Below are 17762 nucleotides of genomic sequence, written 5' to 3' on the forward strand. Positions count from 1 at the left end.
TTAGAAAACTTCCTCATAGAAATAAGAGTACAAAGCACTAGTAAACTAATGATACGGGGAACATCAACAAAGAAACAAAGTAATAAAAATAAAACATTTATTTAGCGTACATGTCATAAAGGCCTAAATACCTATGTGTAAATTTAAGTTGTTTGTGAGGAGACATAAATAAATACATTATTATATTATTATTATTAAAGTTATTTCTTCCTGAAAATGCTTGATCGTTTCCGAGGAGTTCCCTGTACAAAAAAAGAAGAAATTAAAGTATTTACAATGGTGACAGAAAAAATTTAGAGCCTATATAGTAGAACGAAAATAAAAAGCTTTGTTCATTAAAATATAGATTTTTTACTATTATTTCAGCCCTTAACAGTAGTTTTGTAGTAGTTGCCATGCTAGGCAGGCAGGTTAGCAAGCGCAGTTAAGCTTTTACAGATATTTTAAAAGGAACGCTGTTGCCCAATCTTCTACCACAAACTCTCTTAGTTGCCTCTAACGACACCCACGGGAAAGGAAGGGGGTGGCCTATTCTATGCCAGGATCGATACGGCGATTATAGAATACAATATATAATTAATTTATACTGCACATATATTTTATGCAAGTCCGCGACAAACACATTAAAGACTTTATTTACCGAAGCAAAAATTTTTGTACAAATATATCTATTATACTTACTTCAATAGTGTCACCCCTAGCAGATCTGAAAAACGCTCGGATCCGAGAGGGTGTGCTAGTCTTGCGCGACGATTGCGCCTGCGGGTCCATCTCCACGCGTAGCGACTCGCGGAGTTCCGAATCCTGGTATGTACAAAAAAGAGAAAAAAAATCAACCATAAACTTGTCGGACATATATTCCCTAGGAATGGCCTTAGATTCCCTTAGATAAGATATTTTTAAAATTTGGAAACTCTCCTTTTATAAGATTTGCTGAGAAATAACGTGATTTATGATTAGAATGTTACGTAAGACGTAAAAGAGAGAGGCTCTTTATGTGAAATTTTCAATACCTTGTATTTATTACTATAAACAAAATATTAAATATATTCTAAAGAGAAAATATTTAATATTTTGTTTGTAATGGATAAACTCAAAAACTACTCAACCGATTTAAAAAATTCTTTTACCTATGGAAAGCTAAATTATCAGCAAGTAACATGCACTACATATTATTTTCGAAAAGTCTACCTACCCGCGCGAAGTCGAACCAGAATACTAGTGAATTTTAAATATGTATTTTGGTTCATTCCACTAAATTACTAAAACTTTAACATAGGCAAGACATTAGCCTTCTATATATTGTTTCTTTTCTCTGTGTCTCTCTCTCCTTCTGATGAGAGATACTTAAAAAACTGATGTAAGATTTTTATTCCCCCGTGGAGACAATGAGATAAATTTTATATAACTTCTCTGTCTGCTATTTGTATAAAAGCTCTTTCTATTAATGAGAAACTACTTTTAACATAATTTTGCGGTCTTCTAATAAAATTTAAAATGCAATATATACAATGTTAATAAACCAAAATGAACTAGAAACTAGGATCACCTTTTTTTTTTATTTTCTCATTTCATATCATGTTAATTTAACATTTTATTTGTATAGAACATACCGTGGCAGATAATCTCCCGGCCTGTTTGCTAGGTGTGGGTGGCCCAGGCTTTTTGTAAGCTGTGATTCCAACTTCTTTTCTTTGTTGCCGACCGACGCCATTCGTTGCATTAGCACACTGTAAACAATACACGGTAATTTATTTCTTATCAATTGGAAACTAATTGTAGAATCAATAAGATTATGTTTTTTAATGTTAATGGAATGTTAATCCCGCCTGCGCCATCGGTATACACTGGCGAAGGACCATCGTACCAAATTCAACGGCAAATCAATCTAAATGGTTTCCAGAGGGAACCGCGTGAAGGTCGACTTGGTAAATCTATAACGCAGGTGAGAATACTGATCCGGCAAAATATTTTTTTCATCCTTTAAATAATCTACATATATAAGAGCAATGTAACAATATGTTTTAAGAGACAAAAATGACTGATCATATACCGAACAGCATTCTTCGTCCCGAAACATTTTTTTAAAGGATGATAATAGAATGGTAAACTCGGCTGCGCTAACGGAGCATCAGTGATTGTAGGAGAGAATGAGAAAGCAAGTCAGTTAGTCCATCGAATACACCTGGAATTCAGCACGATGGTTTCCAGGGGGACCCACGTGGAGGTCGACCTCACAGAATATATTGCTAGCAATGGGACTGGTAATCCGCATTACTAACAATCCTTTCCCCCCGGGGAACCAATATTAGGTTTCTAATGAACGTACTGCAGTCTAGTTCAGATAGGTGGGAATAGATTATTCACCCACTGGGTGCTTATAAATGAACAGTGTTACTGAGGATGGTCCAGGAAACGACGGCATAATGATCTAAATCCATTAAAAAGGGATTGGTTTGAGATGGCGCAATACAGGTATTTTGTAAACGAAATGGTAGACGCCTTTGTCCTGCATTGGGGTATCGTGGGTACGTATAGCTATTACTAATAATAATAAGAAAATATGTACTTATCGTGATACAATTTCAATGACTGGATAATATTGTAACAGATCCTTAGACTATTTCGAAAGTGGAAAAAGTGTTGTCCTCCTCTCTCCTACTTGCTGTGGCCCAAGAGGGTCCATAATTGAAATGTTATGTACTAATTATATTATGGAATGCAATAAGAAATAAATAAATAAATTATTAGTTTATTATAGCAGCCGTTAACTGTCCATCACTCAATATAGGTCTCCCCATAAAGGAGTTTTGCCGGTAATTGAACAGATAGCTTTGGTGATGTTTTAGGAGAGACGCTGCTGCCCATCCCTCGACCATTAAGTTCTCTTAGTCGCTTCTTAAGACACCCACGGGAAAAGGAGTAGCCGGTTCTGTGTCAGGACCACGCGGCATGTATACCTTAATATCATCCTCGTCAATAGCGGGCGCAAACTGCGTCTCTGCCGGATAGGAACTCTTGAGATGCGGCGGACACAGCGAGTTCCGCCAGCGCAGCTCCGATAGGCGCAGCCCGGGCGGCGGCGAGCGGCGCGGCGTCGACGACAATTCCTTCAGGCAGCGGTTGTCGAACACCTCACCCTCCTCGTCAGACATGTGCAGACCGCGACCCTCTGCAATTTAAAATTACAAGGTACAATTACATTGAGCTAGTTACAGCCTTTATTATCTTTATTTTTTTCAAAATTCACATTTCTCCTCTTAAGGAAAGGAGATGGCAAACTAACCTCCCGGCAGAAGCAGTGTGCCGAGGTTCAGGGTTCCAGGGAAAGAAACCAGCGTACTATAAGGGTATTATCTAAGAGCACCGCTTTCTGCATCTTTCCCGGGAATGAGCCGCCTCGGAATCCCAAGTGCCTGAGATGTTGTTCCAGACAGGACAAAGCTATTCACCATCCATTATTATTATTGTTATTGAAAGACAAGTTTTTTTTAAGCAGTAAAACCTGTGATTATGCGAACTTTTCATGATCTTTGGTGCTCGCAAACTAATAAATATAATACAGCATTTAATCGAAGCACCATCCTTAGCCTAGTTGGCACCTTGACGTATTTAAGATTATTTTCCAGACGGGGCCTGACTCCTTAAAAATGCGCATACATACTCTCAAACGTACTGAAGGCTCTGCTCAGATCCTAGGGTAGTCATCAGACAATTCCGGGATAAGAAAGACAGAAGTCAGCCTTTAAATACACCTATGATCATTTCTTTTTCTTTTACAAATGCAAAACATATCATATACAATGATATTTCTATAAAATGTCAGTACTTACCACGTTTACTATGAGTGTTATTATTAAACGTTGGTAGTGAACGTAGCGAATGCGCGTCGGACGGTCGTGACGGCTCGTCTTGTGGCGGCAACAAACCAGACTGCAATCAAACAAAAGAAAAACTGATTATACCCAATCTAAAGCATGTTTTGTGAAGAAAAAAGCCTCTGTGTTCTTCTTGAAATCATCGAAATCACTTGTAAAGAAGATTGTTTTTAAATTATCCGGCTCAAAGGATCATGAGGAATTCAAAAACAAAAATTGGTTTTTTCAATTTTGTTTTCGCATTGACGTTCCTTATGTGTTCCTTTCGCGTAAAATTTATCTAAATAATAATTTATACTTTACAGACAAGTCGCAATGACTAGACTACGCCCTACATATCACTTAATGTCATTGATTGAATACACAATATTTGAAATTCAAAATATCTGGCAGGCAGACTGACTATTAGTTGTGTATTTTGACTTCTAATGCATTCTGAACATATCATCAACACATACAATGTATAATTACAACCTCACTACGCATATATACTATATAATACAATTTAGCTATTCTAAATTAATTTATTGTAATGAATAAATAAATAACGAATTATACCGAATGCACATGCTGTAGAGACATCAGCGATCCGTAACGCTGTTTCTTCCTCAGCCACTCTGCCTCGTCTTGTTTCATGAGGAACTTCTCCCCAACTGTCCACAGCTCTGTCGTCAGAGCCTTGATATGCTCTTCGTAGGCGCGGCTCGACTCTAACGACTTCTGCCTAGTCTTCTGCAACTCTCGCTCCAACGCCGCGATCTCTTCTTTCTGTCGCGTTTGGAACACCGCGATTTGCTCATGGTAAAGTTCTTTCTGTAAAATAAAAAACACAATCACCATACAATCATATAGAATAAACACGCTAATAAAATCATGCAATACTGACATGCTTAGTGAAACATGCTAAGTTATAAGTGTGTTTACCTTTTCCAACAGTCGAGCCATAAAATATAAAGCATTGTTTATAAACACACTCCTATATTTCAATCAACACTAAAGCAAAAATTATACTGAGAAAAAGAAATAAAACAAAAGCATCTACTAGAACATACTTTATTAAATAAATTACTGAATTTACAAGTAACAGTCAAACTTGAAATAAAAAGCCACCCCATTCAATGGTCCATTTGGAGATAAAACCACCACACGACCTGATATAATAATATCAATAACAGTACAGGTATTATACTGACCATTTTAGCCTTCATTCTGTTGAGTTTGTCCTCGTATTCGGCACGGACTTCCATCACGGTGATGGACTGCGCGTCCTTCACACCCTCGCCTTTCTGCGCCCGTAACACTTCTTCCAGTAACTTCTGGAAAGACTTCTCCATCTCTTCTAGCTGTGTCTCTAGGTTGTTGTTTTGGAACGATATGGACGCGAGCGATGCACGGTCATTATCACACGTGAATGCCTGCTGTATTTTCTCTGGAGAAATTGTCCTGTCGATGCACCGCTCGATCCATCTTTCCATGTTCATCGAACACTCTGACAAGTCTTGCATAACGGCTGCGTAACCTCTCTCTAATTTACACATAGTCGCTTCTGTTATGTGCCCATCTAGATTCAATATCTCACGTCGCACAGTCCTCTGTACCGACACTATTCTGCTCAACTTCTGCGCATACAGATCCTTAATATTACTGAATGTTTTGAAGCTAACTGATAGCTCTGTCAAAAACTTTTTCATGTTTATAATCTCAGATTCGTTAATTCTATTCACCTCGATCAATCTATCTCTTTCTTTCTGCAGTGCAACCTGTTTCTCTGAACATCGCCGTAAATGTCTTTCGGTTGTTTCCAAGAAGTTCTCCAAATCCTCTATAGTGATAGTACCAGCGTACAGGCTGCGGCGCACTTCGTTATCACAATTTGTAGTGTTGCCGAAATTAGTCAACTCCTTCAGTACAGAATTGTTTTTAATCTCCGCTATCCTTTTCAATATGATCGCCTGGTACTTGGCTGAGACTTTTATGATTTGAGTCGCTCTATTTTCTGTGACGCTCATTTTAGAAACTTGCTTTTTTAGTTCTGATATCTCTTCATTCTTCTGGTGTACTATTTTCTTGAGCTGACTAGACAACTGCTGGCAATTTTCTTTACTAACCTCGAGTTCTTTGGTCACCTCCAGAAGCTTGTTGTCGGTATCTGCCATCAAAAAGATTGTATTAATATAAAAGTTTTTAATTCCATATATTTCAACTTATTTAAAGACCGCAGTTTTACCAGTTCTAAACACCGTTTTATATAAAATCAGCAATAATATCACTATATATTGAATTTCCTATAATGATTTTCTGTCGTAATGTCATATTTACCAATTTCAGAAACCACTGTACGAGTCTGAGTACGGTTTTCAATAATAGAAGCTTAAAATAGAAGATATTTATTATACATTTTTATTACAATAACATTTCAGGCAATTTGGATGAGCTACTTATGTAACTGAATTTATAACGATTAAGAAAATATTTTAAAATAGTACAAACGCTAGAAAAATAAAGACAAAAAATACGTTAATGAACGAATTACAGATAGTATAATCACTCTGAAAGCTCTAGAAATGTTTATATAGAAGGAAAGAACTGACATTTAAACAGGACTACTTTTATAGTGTACAATAGTTACCACGTAACATATACACAAAGTAACTTACATAAAAAATCCAAAAATTCCAAAAATATTATTTTTAACCCTAATGTATTTATCTGATATATATATTCATTATTTTCCAGTATATATATATATATATATATATATATATATATATATATATATATATATATATATATAATATACAGATACATGTATAGACTGAAAATATTTTTACAAAAATGTAATTATATTAATGTATACTTACAGAACAACCATTACAAACAGTTCACTAGCCATACTAATTTAGATTTTTTTATACAAAAGATATACGACAGAAGGAAACTGATAACTTCATACAACAAAACAATTATAATTAGTGATACCACCACCATAAATGTAGAATACGTATGAGATACAATATTTTTCTATAAGTTGGGGATACTTTTTGAGTTAACTGATACATTAAAAAACAATGCACAAATCCACATTCCATTTAATACATAATGAATAAAATGCGGGATAGCTATCACTACGCAACAGGTCACATTTGGTTTCTTCACCCTGCAATCACGGGGATTGATACACATTTCAGTACTTTTACCAAATATTTAAGACTTTATATTTCTTTTGCATTTTTATCTATATTTGTTACAACAATGAGGAAATGCAGTTTCTACTTTCTATAGACTATTTATTTTAGAATTATTAAGAGTGAGCTGCAATGAATGGAAGCTGCGATAGAGAGATAAAACAGACAGACCCATACAAATAAAACATTTTACAGAAGTCACTTACTTGATCTATTTTCTTCTAACATCTGCGTCAGTCTAACATGTTCTTCTTTTAATTGTAATACTTCAATAGATTTTTGACTTACATCTTTTTCAAGTTCGACTTTTTCTTTGATGACCGAGATAAGATCAGCTTGTACAGCACTTTTCTCTTCAAGTAGATCTAACAGTTTCTGTTGTTCAAATTCTAACAATGCCTCTTTCTTGTGAATCTCGTCTTCATAACATGTCTTTTCCTCTTTCAGTACGTTCATTATCTCCTTTACCGCTAAATCCTTAGCTGCAATTTCATTAGACATTGTCTTCAAGTTTTCTTGTAATTCTTCATGTTCTATTTTTAATTTTTCATTTTTTTGCATCTCTTCTTTTAGTCGAACATCCTTTTCAATTATAGCCTGATATTTATCTTCAACATCTTTTTTAGATCTAGAAAGTTCCATATTCAGACGATTGATATCTTCAAGTAATGAAGTTCTAACTTTTTGTGATTCAGTCAATTCATTTTGTAATTGCATTTTTATAAGTATTTCATTATGTAGCTGCGCCTGTAATGCATTTATGGTTACATTTTTCTCGTCTTTATCTTGTAACCACTTTGTATTTGTATTATCAATTTCCTTTTGATTTTTCTCAACTTTAGCGTCACGGTCTTTTACTTCTAAAAGTAACGTCAGCTTATTGTCCTCCAAAATTCTACAGCTTTCTTTTAGATTAGTAATAGTCACTTTTAAATCACAAATCTCTTTATTTAATTGCTCAGTGTAAGCTACACTCTGTTCCAATTCCTTCTGATACTGTTCACTCTCATGGACTTTTTGTTCTAAAATATTTTCCATCTGCATTGTGTGTTTATTTAGCTCTTCTATTTCTATAGAATATTTATTTGTAAGCCCCTGTTGTTCTGTAAGCTTCTGTCTTTCTTTTTCCATTTCTGCATTTAATTTTTCAAGCTGTTCATTCTTCTCAGTTATTTTTTTCTGCAGTTCCATTAATTCAGTATTTGTATTAAAAATCTTCTCATTTAATGTTATTATTTGATTTTCATATTCTTCTTTTACAGATTCTTTAGTATTTATTTCCTCGTCAAATTCTGCTTTCATACTTTTTATAATGCTCTCAAATTTAGTTGTTTCGTCAGAAAGATTTTGTAATAAAGATACTTTTTCTTCTTGGAGAATTTTCACTTCTTCCATTTTTTTCTCGATAATATGCTTAGATCTTTCATCGTTATCTTCAAGCTTTTGTTCTAATTCATTTATTGTGGCATTGAGTTTACTTATCTTGTCATTAAAATTCATTATTATATTATTTTTCTCCTCAGTCTCTTCATCGATACGATTTTTCAAATGAGTTATATTAATTTGTTTTTCTAATATAACCGCCTCTACCGTTTGTTTATCGGTTTCTCTTTTTTCACACATCTCGTTTAGTCGATCCTAAGCAGGAAAAACCATTCCATTTGAGTACATAATGATATATAAAGTATCATTAATTATGTTTAAAACTTGTAACATAATAAAAATATATAAATCTATACCTGTAAAGCCTGTATTTCTTGCTTGAGCACAACAATCTTAGCTCTTTCTTCTTCTAATTGCTTTTCTACTTCTGTCTTCGCATTGACCTCACTAGTTACATCTGAAAAGACGATTAATTTTAAAATTAGCCTAAAATCTGATAACGTATTTTAGTTTATACTAATTATACTAGCGACTATTGACATAGAATTTAAATTCCTAAAATAATTTGTATTAAAAACTAGAAAATAATACAACAACATCATGAAAGACACCGAAACTAAAAATAGATTATTAGCAAAGCACGCTTATTGATAAGCGTCATCCATGGTGCTTATTGGTAATTTCAATAAGCATTATGAATTTTATTGCTTATTTTAATTAAAACAACTTAATAAAGTTATTATTTATGTCAACAAAGTATAATCAAAATTGTTAGTAACCTTTGAAAAGAGTACTCTACTAACGAAACTATTTTTTCAACAAAGATGTTATTTGGTTAAAAATACACAGATTAAAAAAAAAAAAGACAAAAAAATGTCGAGAACACGAAATTTCAGTCTTAATAAACTACATTCTATATGCATGAATAAATTCTTCGGTCAACGAGTTTTATTTCACTCTGTACATAATTCTAGGTGTGGATATATCCTATTATTAATATAAATGCGTGTGGTCCCGGCATAGAATAGGCCACTCCTTCCATTCACGTGGATGTCAGAAGAAGAGACTAAAGGAAGGCGGTGAAATGGGCAGTATCCCTATTAAAACACCTCCAAAGCCTAACTGCGGTTGTCAATCCGCCTGCCAAACGTAGCAATTACTAGCCAAATTCCTTAAAGGAGAACGCTTCAGTTCAGCAGTGGACAGTTAAAGGCTGACATGTTGATAAATATAAGTATGACAATTTGGAAAGACGATTGTATGAATGGATATTTGTAACTCTTTTGATACTCAATTAGATTATATCCTAATATAAAATAGGATATCTCGCGACTTTGGTCGCGTGATTGATACGTATAGTATTATTATTCAATATTTTCTTTTTCTTTTCATTGTAATCTGATGCAAAAAAAAACTGGTAAGGATCATCATACCATTCCATAATACTTACTTGATCTGTTTTCTTCCAACAAATGTTTTAATTTCACAGTTTCTTCTTTTAAATGTAGTATTTCTGTATATTTTTCATTTTTATCTTTTTCAAGTTTATTTTTTTCATTAACAACTGAGTCAAGATTAGCTTGAATTGCATATTTCTCTTCCAGTACGTCTGAAAATTTCTGATGTTCTGATGCTAACATATCATCTCTTTTATTAATTTCGCCTTCATAATGTTTCTTTAGCTCTTCTAAAATATTTTGAGTCTCTTTAATTATAATATCCTTATCAGAAATATCTTTAGACATTATTTGTATATTTTCTTGCAATTTTTCATAATCCATCAGCAATTTTTCATTTTTATTTTTTTCCATCTTTAGATTTAAATCCATCTCTACAATAGTCTGATCTTTAACCTCCACATCTTTCTTTAACTTTGATATCTCCAAATTGATATTATTGATATCTTCAATTAATGTAGATCTATTTTTTTGTAAATGAGTTAATTCACTTTCTAACTGGATTTTAAAATGTTCTTCATTTTGCAATTGAAGCTGAAGCGCATTTATTGTAACAGTTTTTTCATCTTTCTCATTTAACCATTTTTCCTTTTCTTCTTTAAATATGTTGTTTGAAGTTTCGGTTACTATTCGAATTTCCTCAATTTTCAAGTCACGATCTTTTATTTCTTGAAGTAATGACATTTTATTATCCTCTAAAACCCTACAATTATCTGTTAAATTAGAAATAGTAAGTTTCAAATCATTATCATATTTATTTTGTTCCTCATTATAGTCTTGTAATTTCTTCTGTAATTGTTCATTTTCTCGAACTTTTTGATCTAAGATATTTTCTATTTGCATCCTTTCTTCAGTTATACATTTTAACTCCTCAGAATGCTTACTAGAAAGATCATTAATCTTTTGTCTCTCTTTTCTCAGTTCTGCGTATAGTTCTTCAAGCTGATCATTTTTCTCAAATACATTGTCCTGAAGTTCCACTAATTCATTATTTCTATTTATTACCTTCTCATTTAACCCCATTATACGATTTTCATATTCTTCTTTCATAAATGTTTTCATATTCCTTTCCATGTCTAATTCTGCTTTTAGACTTTTTATAGCATCGTCAAGTTTAATATTCTCATCAGTCATACTTTTTAATAAAGATTGTTTCTCTTCTTGCATAGCTTTTAACTCCTGTGTTTTAGTCTTAATCACATGTGTAAACTCTTCAATATTTTTTTTATATTTTTGATCTAATTCATTCAGTTCATTATTAAGTTTGTTAATCTCGTCGTCTTTGCTTTCTTTATTTATTTCATGTAACTGATCCTAAACAAAAATACAATATTATTTAACAAACAATTTTAACATTTAAAAATGTACACTTACAACCTTAAAGTCTTACCTGTAAAGTTTTGAGTTGTTGCTTAAGCATATCAGTATTCTTACGTTCTTCTTGTAACTGTACTTCACTGTATGTGGCTGAAAGGACAACAGAATAATTCTAATGCATGTTGTTTTGGTAAGTTACTTTACAAAAAATGTTTTTCCTATCATAGAAAAATGTTTTTTCTGGTATCAATTTATTTATTTCTTAAGCAATCCCATTTAAAGTTAAAAGTATACAAGCTAAAGATTTGGAATTGACTGTAGTTTGTGAATAAGTAACTGTATATAATATTTAATGGAAAAGTGTCAATTTGTAAATTAGATAGTAACCATGCATATTGCCATAATTTTACTTTCATTATAACATCACTAAATATTAGAAATTTCTTATTGCAAAATAAACAGTTACTAGGATAAACAATAAAAATATTAAAGTTACCAGCACTTTACCAATCAAAACATAAAAACTTACCACTATTTTCGATGGCTATACGATTTATTGTTTCTTGTTCTAATTTAGTATGTAAAGATTCAATTGCTGAAAAATTACAAGAGTTGAAATTGTTTAAAATATTCAACATACAATTCAAAATTAACTAAATAATGTTATTTGTTACTAAATAATGCTTACTTGAATTATTTTCTTCTAATATTTCTTTCAATTTTGCACATTCTTCTTTTAATTTTAATATTTCTGTATGTTGTGCATTTATTTCTATTTCAAGTTTTTCTTTTTCATTAGTTACCAAGGTAAGAGCTGCTTGAATTGTATTTTTAACATCAAGTATATCTAATAATTGACTATGTTCAGATTCTAGTTTTTTATCTTTTTCATGGATTTCATCTTCGTGACACTTCTTTTCTTGTACTAAAATATTCTGTATATCTTTAATTGCAATATCTTTGTCTCTAACATCCTCAGAGATTACTTTGAAATTTTCTTGCAGTTCTTTATAATCTGTTCTTAATTTTTCATTTTTCTGTTTCTCTTCTTGAAGATATAGATCCATTCCAAGAATAGTCTGATCTTTTACTTCCATTTCTTTCTTTAATTTTAAAAGTTCCGTATTGAGACTGTCGATATCATCTAACAATGACATCCTATTTGTTTGTAAATGAGTCAATTCATTTTGCACTTGCATTTTAAAATCTAATTCATTTTGCAGTTGCATCTGTAGTGTATTGATCGTGGCAATTTTCTCATCTTTTTCAATTAACCACTTTTCATTTGTTTCTTTAAACATATTCCTAGTATCATTCAATTCTTTCTGAATTTCTTGAATTTTAGCGTCACGATTCTTAACTTCTAGAAGTAATGCCACTTTATTATTCTCTAAAATTCTACAATTTTCTCCTAAATTGGAAATTGTCAATTTTAAATCATTATTTTGTTCATTTAATTCTTCTGCAGAAGCTAAATTATGCTCCAATTTCTTTTGTAGGAGTTCTACTTCATAAGCTTTTTGTTGCTGAATATTTTCTGCTTGCATTCTCAGATCAGAAATGCTCTTTTTCATATCATCAATAGTTTTATTTAGATCCTCAATATAAGCTACTTTTTCATTTAATTCTTTTTGTATAAGTTCATTTTCTTGCATCTTCTGTTTTAGCATATTTTCTATTAGCATTCTTTGTTCGTTTAACTGTTCTAATTCTATACAATACTTGCTGGTGAGGTCCTGATTTATTTGTTTCTCTTTTCTCACTTCTGCTTGTAGATCTTCTATCTGTTCACTCTTTTGAAACAAATTATTCTGCAATTCCACTAATTCATTATTTCTGTTTAAAACCTTCTCATTTAACTTCATTATATGATTTTCATATTCTTCTTTCATAGATATTTTTGTATTTCTTTCTGTATCTAAGTCTACTTTCAATGTTTTGATAATATTATCAAGTTTAGTTGTTTCATCAGACAAACTTTGCAATAAAGATAATTTCTCTTCTTGTAAGACTTTTATTTCATCCATTTTTATCTCAAACATTCGCCTAGATTGATCTGTATTTTGTTTAAGCTTTTGCTCCAGTTCATTTATTTCATTGTTGAGTTTGCTAATTTCATCATTAAAATTGGATTTCAAATTATTCTGCTCCTCTAATTCTTCATTGACACGATGTTTTAAGTTAACTATTTCAGATTCTTTTTCGTATATAACTGATTCCATCATGCGTTTCTCTTGTTCACTTTTCTGGTTTAATTCATTAAGTTGATCCTAAACATTACAGAATAATGTATAACAATTCTAAATATGTACTAGTTCAATATTTGAGTTTATAAATTAAAATACATACCTGGAAATTTTGTATTTGTTGCTTAAGAATAACAATTTTAGCACGTTCTTCTCCTAATTGTACTTCTACGACATTAGCGCAGGCTTCACTACATATAGCTAAAATCGGTAATAAAATATACATATTAATATTAGAAGTTGCAAAAAGACACCGTATAACTAAATTAGCAATTAAAATTTTGTTTAATCACAAATTAAAATTAATGATAATTATAATAACTTAATCATACGTTTTATCCAGAAATTGTATACATTTAGAATCTTACATGAATTATGCTGCATGGAATGAATACTAGTATCAGGGTCATCACACTCCAGCTGGCTGGAGTCTAATCGGTTGAGTTGATTGTGTTGACGGAGCTCTGTCACCAAATCCCGGAGAGATTGTACTTGCCGACGTTCCACTTCCAACTCCTCAGTCAATTGACTAACTCGCGATGCCTCTTGCTGACTAAGGGTCAGCCATTTGTCACGCTCGTGTTTTAAAGCATCAATCTATAACAATAAATTTTATTGTATCATAATATTATACTAATGGATTTCGTAAATCGTACTCAGGAATAAAAACTCCAACCAACGCCGAAAGAAGTTGGGTAATCCCAAAGGCAAGAATGCATGTAAAGCCCATGTAAATAAATATTATACAATATGAGAAAGAAATAAAAAAATAAACAACAAACAGTATCTATGATTCATAACCGTCATTCTTTAGCAATAAATAATACTGTTATAGGAAACGATCTTAAAGAACTTTGCATCAGGTTGACCACCAGCTTGATATGCATTTCCAATTTGCATATAAATGGTTAGTTAAAATTTAATTAACATTTATAAGTAATGTTTTTTTATGGACAAGAATTTCAATTATTGCTGGTCATAGATACGATCATTTAGGACAAGCTGCATAGACTAATTATGTTATGATCTATTTAATTTACCTTATTGCACCTTATACATAAAAATATACAAAGACAATTAGAAAATTCTATTAAAATACAGTTAAGTACAAATCAAATTATAGACATGAAAGGTACTAAAAGGTGGTCTTATCACTAAGACAAACATTTATATTGCTAGCAATATACCCTGTTAGGGCGAGCTCCATACGGTTCCTCTAGAAACCATCATAATTCATCCTTATTAATTCTCTGAATTCATCCTCAAGTATCGTCATTCACTAGAGAGGCACCAACGTACACTGATAGAACAGACAGGATTACCATCCTTCTAAAAAAAAAACTATTTATAATTACCTTAGTTTTATATGTATCTCTTTCATATAGAGCATCATCAAGTTGGCACTGCGTTTCTACAAGCTTGTCCTCCATTTGCTGTAGTTGCCTGGTCAGCTTCAGGGTGCCCTCGCCAGTGGCATCTACCCCTCGATCTTCTGCCTCTTGTCCACAACACATTGAGATCTTGGCTTTGAGATTCACTATGTCCAATTTATATTTTTCTTTGTCCTTTACTGAAAAAATGGTTGCAATATATTAGAATCTCATTACCAATATCACAAATGTAAAAGTGAAAATTTATTTCATTTTATAATTTGATTAATTTGTAGAATGTTAGTAGAAAAATTTAAAATCGAATTCCACAAAAAGACACTGACTTTATTGTGATATAACCTGTTGTTTTGATTTAAAAACTAAACTACTAAACAGATTTTGAATAATTTCTATAAGAGCAATCTGAAAATACATATATTCAATAAAAAAAAAGAATTGCCCAAATCAGTTTACAAATAATGGAGTTATGAGGTAACAAACAAAAAAAAATACAAATTAACTTCCTTCTTTCAAGTTGATAGAAAATAAGTTGAAGCTCACAATTATGGGTACAGAATATATTTATAGAATGCCAAAAATAACCATTACTAAAATCGTGGTTAAGAGTTCTTGAAGGTTTTCTTTCCTATAGAGAGAAAGTAATATCTACTGTGATAGGTATATCCTGGGGTATAGGATCTCCCCCCCCCCCCTCCCTACTCCAACGTCGTCGCCCGAGGCACGCAATCTTGGACCCTAACGATCCAATAATATTGACTAATGCCCTCCCCCCCTACCATGGAGCACTTGTTTCGCTTAATTAGTTAACCACACCACACACACACAGTCCTCATCGGCAAGAACGAAAATTTCAAAACACCATTCGCATACAATCAGGTTTACGCCTGAGCGCATCTCAGAGACCCCTACCCCTTCCTTAATACAACACACCATAACCATATTCCGAGCCACTCTGGTGGCCTTGGGTGTACAACACAGTCCATCAGTAAGAGTCGAAACCCTGTCTCCTCTTGCTGTCTTAGAGTGCTATACGCACAAAACAAGAAATCAATAGAAGTAGAAAAGTAATATACATATTTATATTACAAGCTTCTTTATATATAAAATAATAAAAAAAGAACAATTTTACATATAATACAGTATTTTTTAGTTTCTAATAACATTATAAAATAAACAAAAAGGAAAAAACTAATTATTGGAACTTACAAAGCTTTTCTAGCTTCATATTAGTCCTACTCAGTTCCTCTTGGAGATAGTTCCTGTCAAAGCGTTCAGCATCAAAGGCAGCCTGTAGTCGCCTCACTTCACTGTGCAAAGACCGTAATGCTGGTGGAGTGGCCGAAACAATGGAGTGGCTGCTTTGAGCAGACGCCAAATCCTGACCACATGCTTCTGGATAATAATAAATGATAATAATAAAAAATAAAGAACAATATATTTTAAAAAAGTCTAAATGTAATGATGGCAATATATATTATTTGCTCCTGCTACTTTAAATTCTAGCATAATTGTTCAACAAAATATTGGTACTAGTATGTTATGTTTAGCACTATGATACCAGTCTACAAATGCCTCATTAGGGATTATACTTATATATTTCTCAATCAAGTTACCTGTAATAGCAGTTTCCACATCCCTATAAGAAATTGTAGAACACTCTAACAAGCATTTACTGAATTTCAATATAACTTCCTGGTCCTCTACACTCAGTTTACTGCACATTGCATTTTTTATATCCACATCCTTGGAAATGACGCACACAAAGAAAAGTAATAGAGATGCAACCAAATAAATTTCTTCCTCATTGTTTGGTTCAACTGTTCCATTTTCAAATTTAAATTCTGGATACTTTTCGAGAATAAACTCCTCAATTGTATGAGCTTCCAGTACTGATGATTTAGATTCATCCAAATTGAGATTTTCTCGTAAATGAGAAATTATATTTAGCAACAACTCCAAATTGATACATTGCTCTTTTTTAGAACTTTTGTTGAAATAACAATTTATCTGGAAAAATGTTCTAATTTTTATTTACACTATAAGCTTATTTGTTATCTCTTAGCGTATCACTTCGAACATTTGCCATGAAATTTTATATTATTTTAAATGGATTACATACACTATTATTAAAATGTTATACTTAGCGTATTACAATATTTAAATAAATTAATAAAAACATTATTATTTAATAAATTTTGCTTGTAGCCGTTAACGATAAAGTAGGTAACTAAAATTTGAATGATTTTAAGCATGTTTATGTATTAAACACTTAAGTGTTAAAACATCCTTTGATGTTTAGTAAAAATATAAACACATTTTAAAATAATAATAAATATGTACGGAATACAAAACGAAACTGTATTTACCCAATTTAATAGAATATCCTTCCATTTCTGTAACATTTTCAAAATTTATCCTGTATTTATTATTTATCCAGAAAGAGAAATATACAAACTTGTCAATCTAATAGTAAAAGTATTTTAAGAAATATAAATAAAAAAATAATAAACAAATAATTACATAATAACAATACGAGTACATTTATTAATGTATTGTGTTCTACTTTTAATCGGTTAATAACCGGCCGTTGCAATTTAAATTCTTGTTTTATAAATAAAATCCGTTGACGTTAAGTTGTTATCAGTATATGTCAACTTAGATGTGTTACCAATGACTATGTTTCCTTCTGTTACCAACCCTATAATTTCGAAATTTAAAAACCTCTATACAAAGTTAAATATTTATTAATTACTCACCTCTAGTCTAGCTCTTTTCGCAAAATAAAAAAATTGTAATATTGATACTACAAAACCTATCTACTATACTTGATATCTACTTACGCAAATTTCAGAACGAAAATAACTTGACTAACAGCTGATGGAGATAGACGACAGTTTTTCGATTT

General features: G+C 31.9%; 1 protein-coding gene across 1 annotated transcript; it reads right to left on the reverse strand.

Moving 5' to 3' along the window:
* Window positions 1–83: 83 nt before the first annotated feature.
* Window positions 84–17449, reverse strand: LOC113521665 (putative leucine-rich repeat-containing protein DDB_G0290503). The gene is made up of 19 exons (XM_026907275.3): window positions 17224–17449; window positions 16471–16864; window positions 16064–16249; window positions 14822–15036; window positions 13835–14063; window positions 13570–13667; window positions 11909–13490; window positions 11750–11815; window positions 11294–11370; window positions 9897–11217; window positions 8803–8903; window positions 7270–8701; window positions 5072–6027; window positions 4437–4691; window positions 3834–3933; window positions 2961–3172; window positions 1614–1730; window positions 682–804; window positions 84–242 (listed from the first exon to the last, which is right to left on the reverse strand). Exons 1-19 carry the CDS (start codon window positions 17257–17259, stop codon window positions 201–203), a joined length of 7542 nt encoding a protein of 2513 aa, XP_026763076.2. The 5' UTR covers window positions 17260–17449; the 3' UTR covers window positions 84–200.
* Between the last annotated feature and the right edge of the window lie 313 nt (window positions 17450–17762).

Source organism: Galleria mellonella, unplaced genomic scaffold, assembly GCF_026898425.1.
Source record: "Galleria mellonella isolate WM207_F2 unplaced genomic scaffold, CSIRO_AGI_GalMel_v1 utg63, whole genome shotgun sequence".
NCBI classification, from domain to species: domain Eukaryota; kingdom Metazoa; phylum Arthropoda; class Insecta; order Lepidoptera; family Pyralidae; genus Galleria; species Galleria mellonella.

Coding starts and splice junctions, on each gene's coding strand:
- LOC113521665 (XM_026907275.3), bottom strand. CDS start 17,259: ATGTTACAGAAATGGAAGGATATTCTATTAAATTGG. Junction 14,064..14,821: donor GAGATACATATAAAACTAAG/GTAATTATAAAT, acceptor TTATTGTTATAG/ATTGATGCTTTAAAACACGA. Junction 3,173..3,833: donor TAACACTCATAGTAAACGTG/GTAAGTACTGAC, acceptor TTTAAATTGCAG/AGGGTCGCGGTCTGCACATG.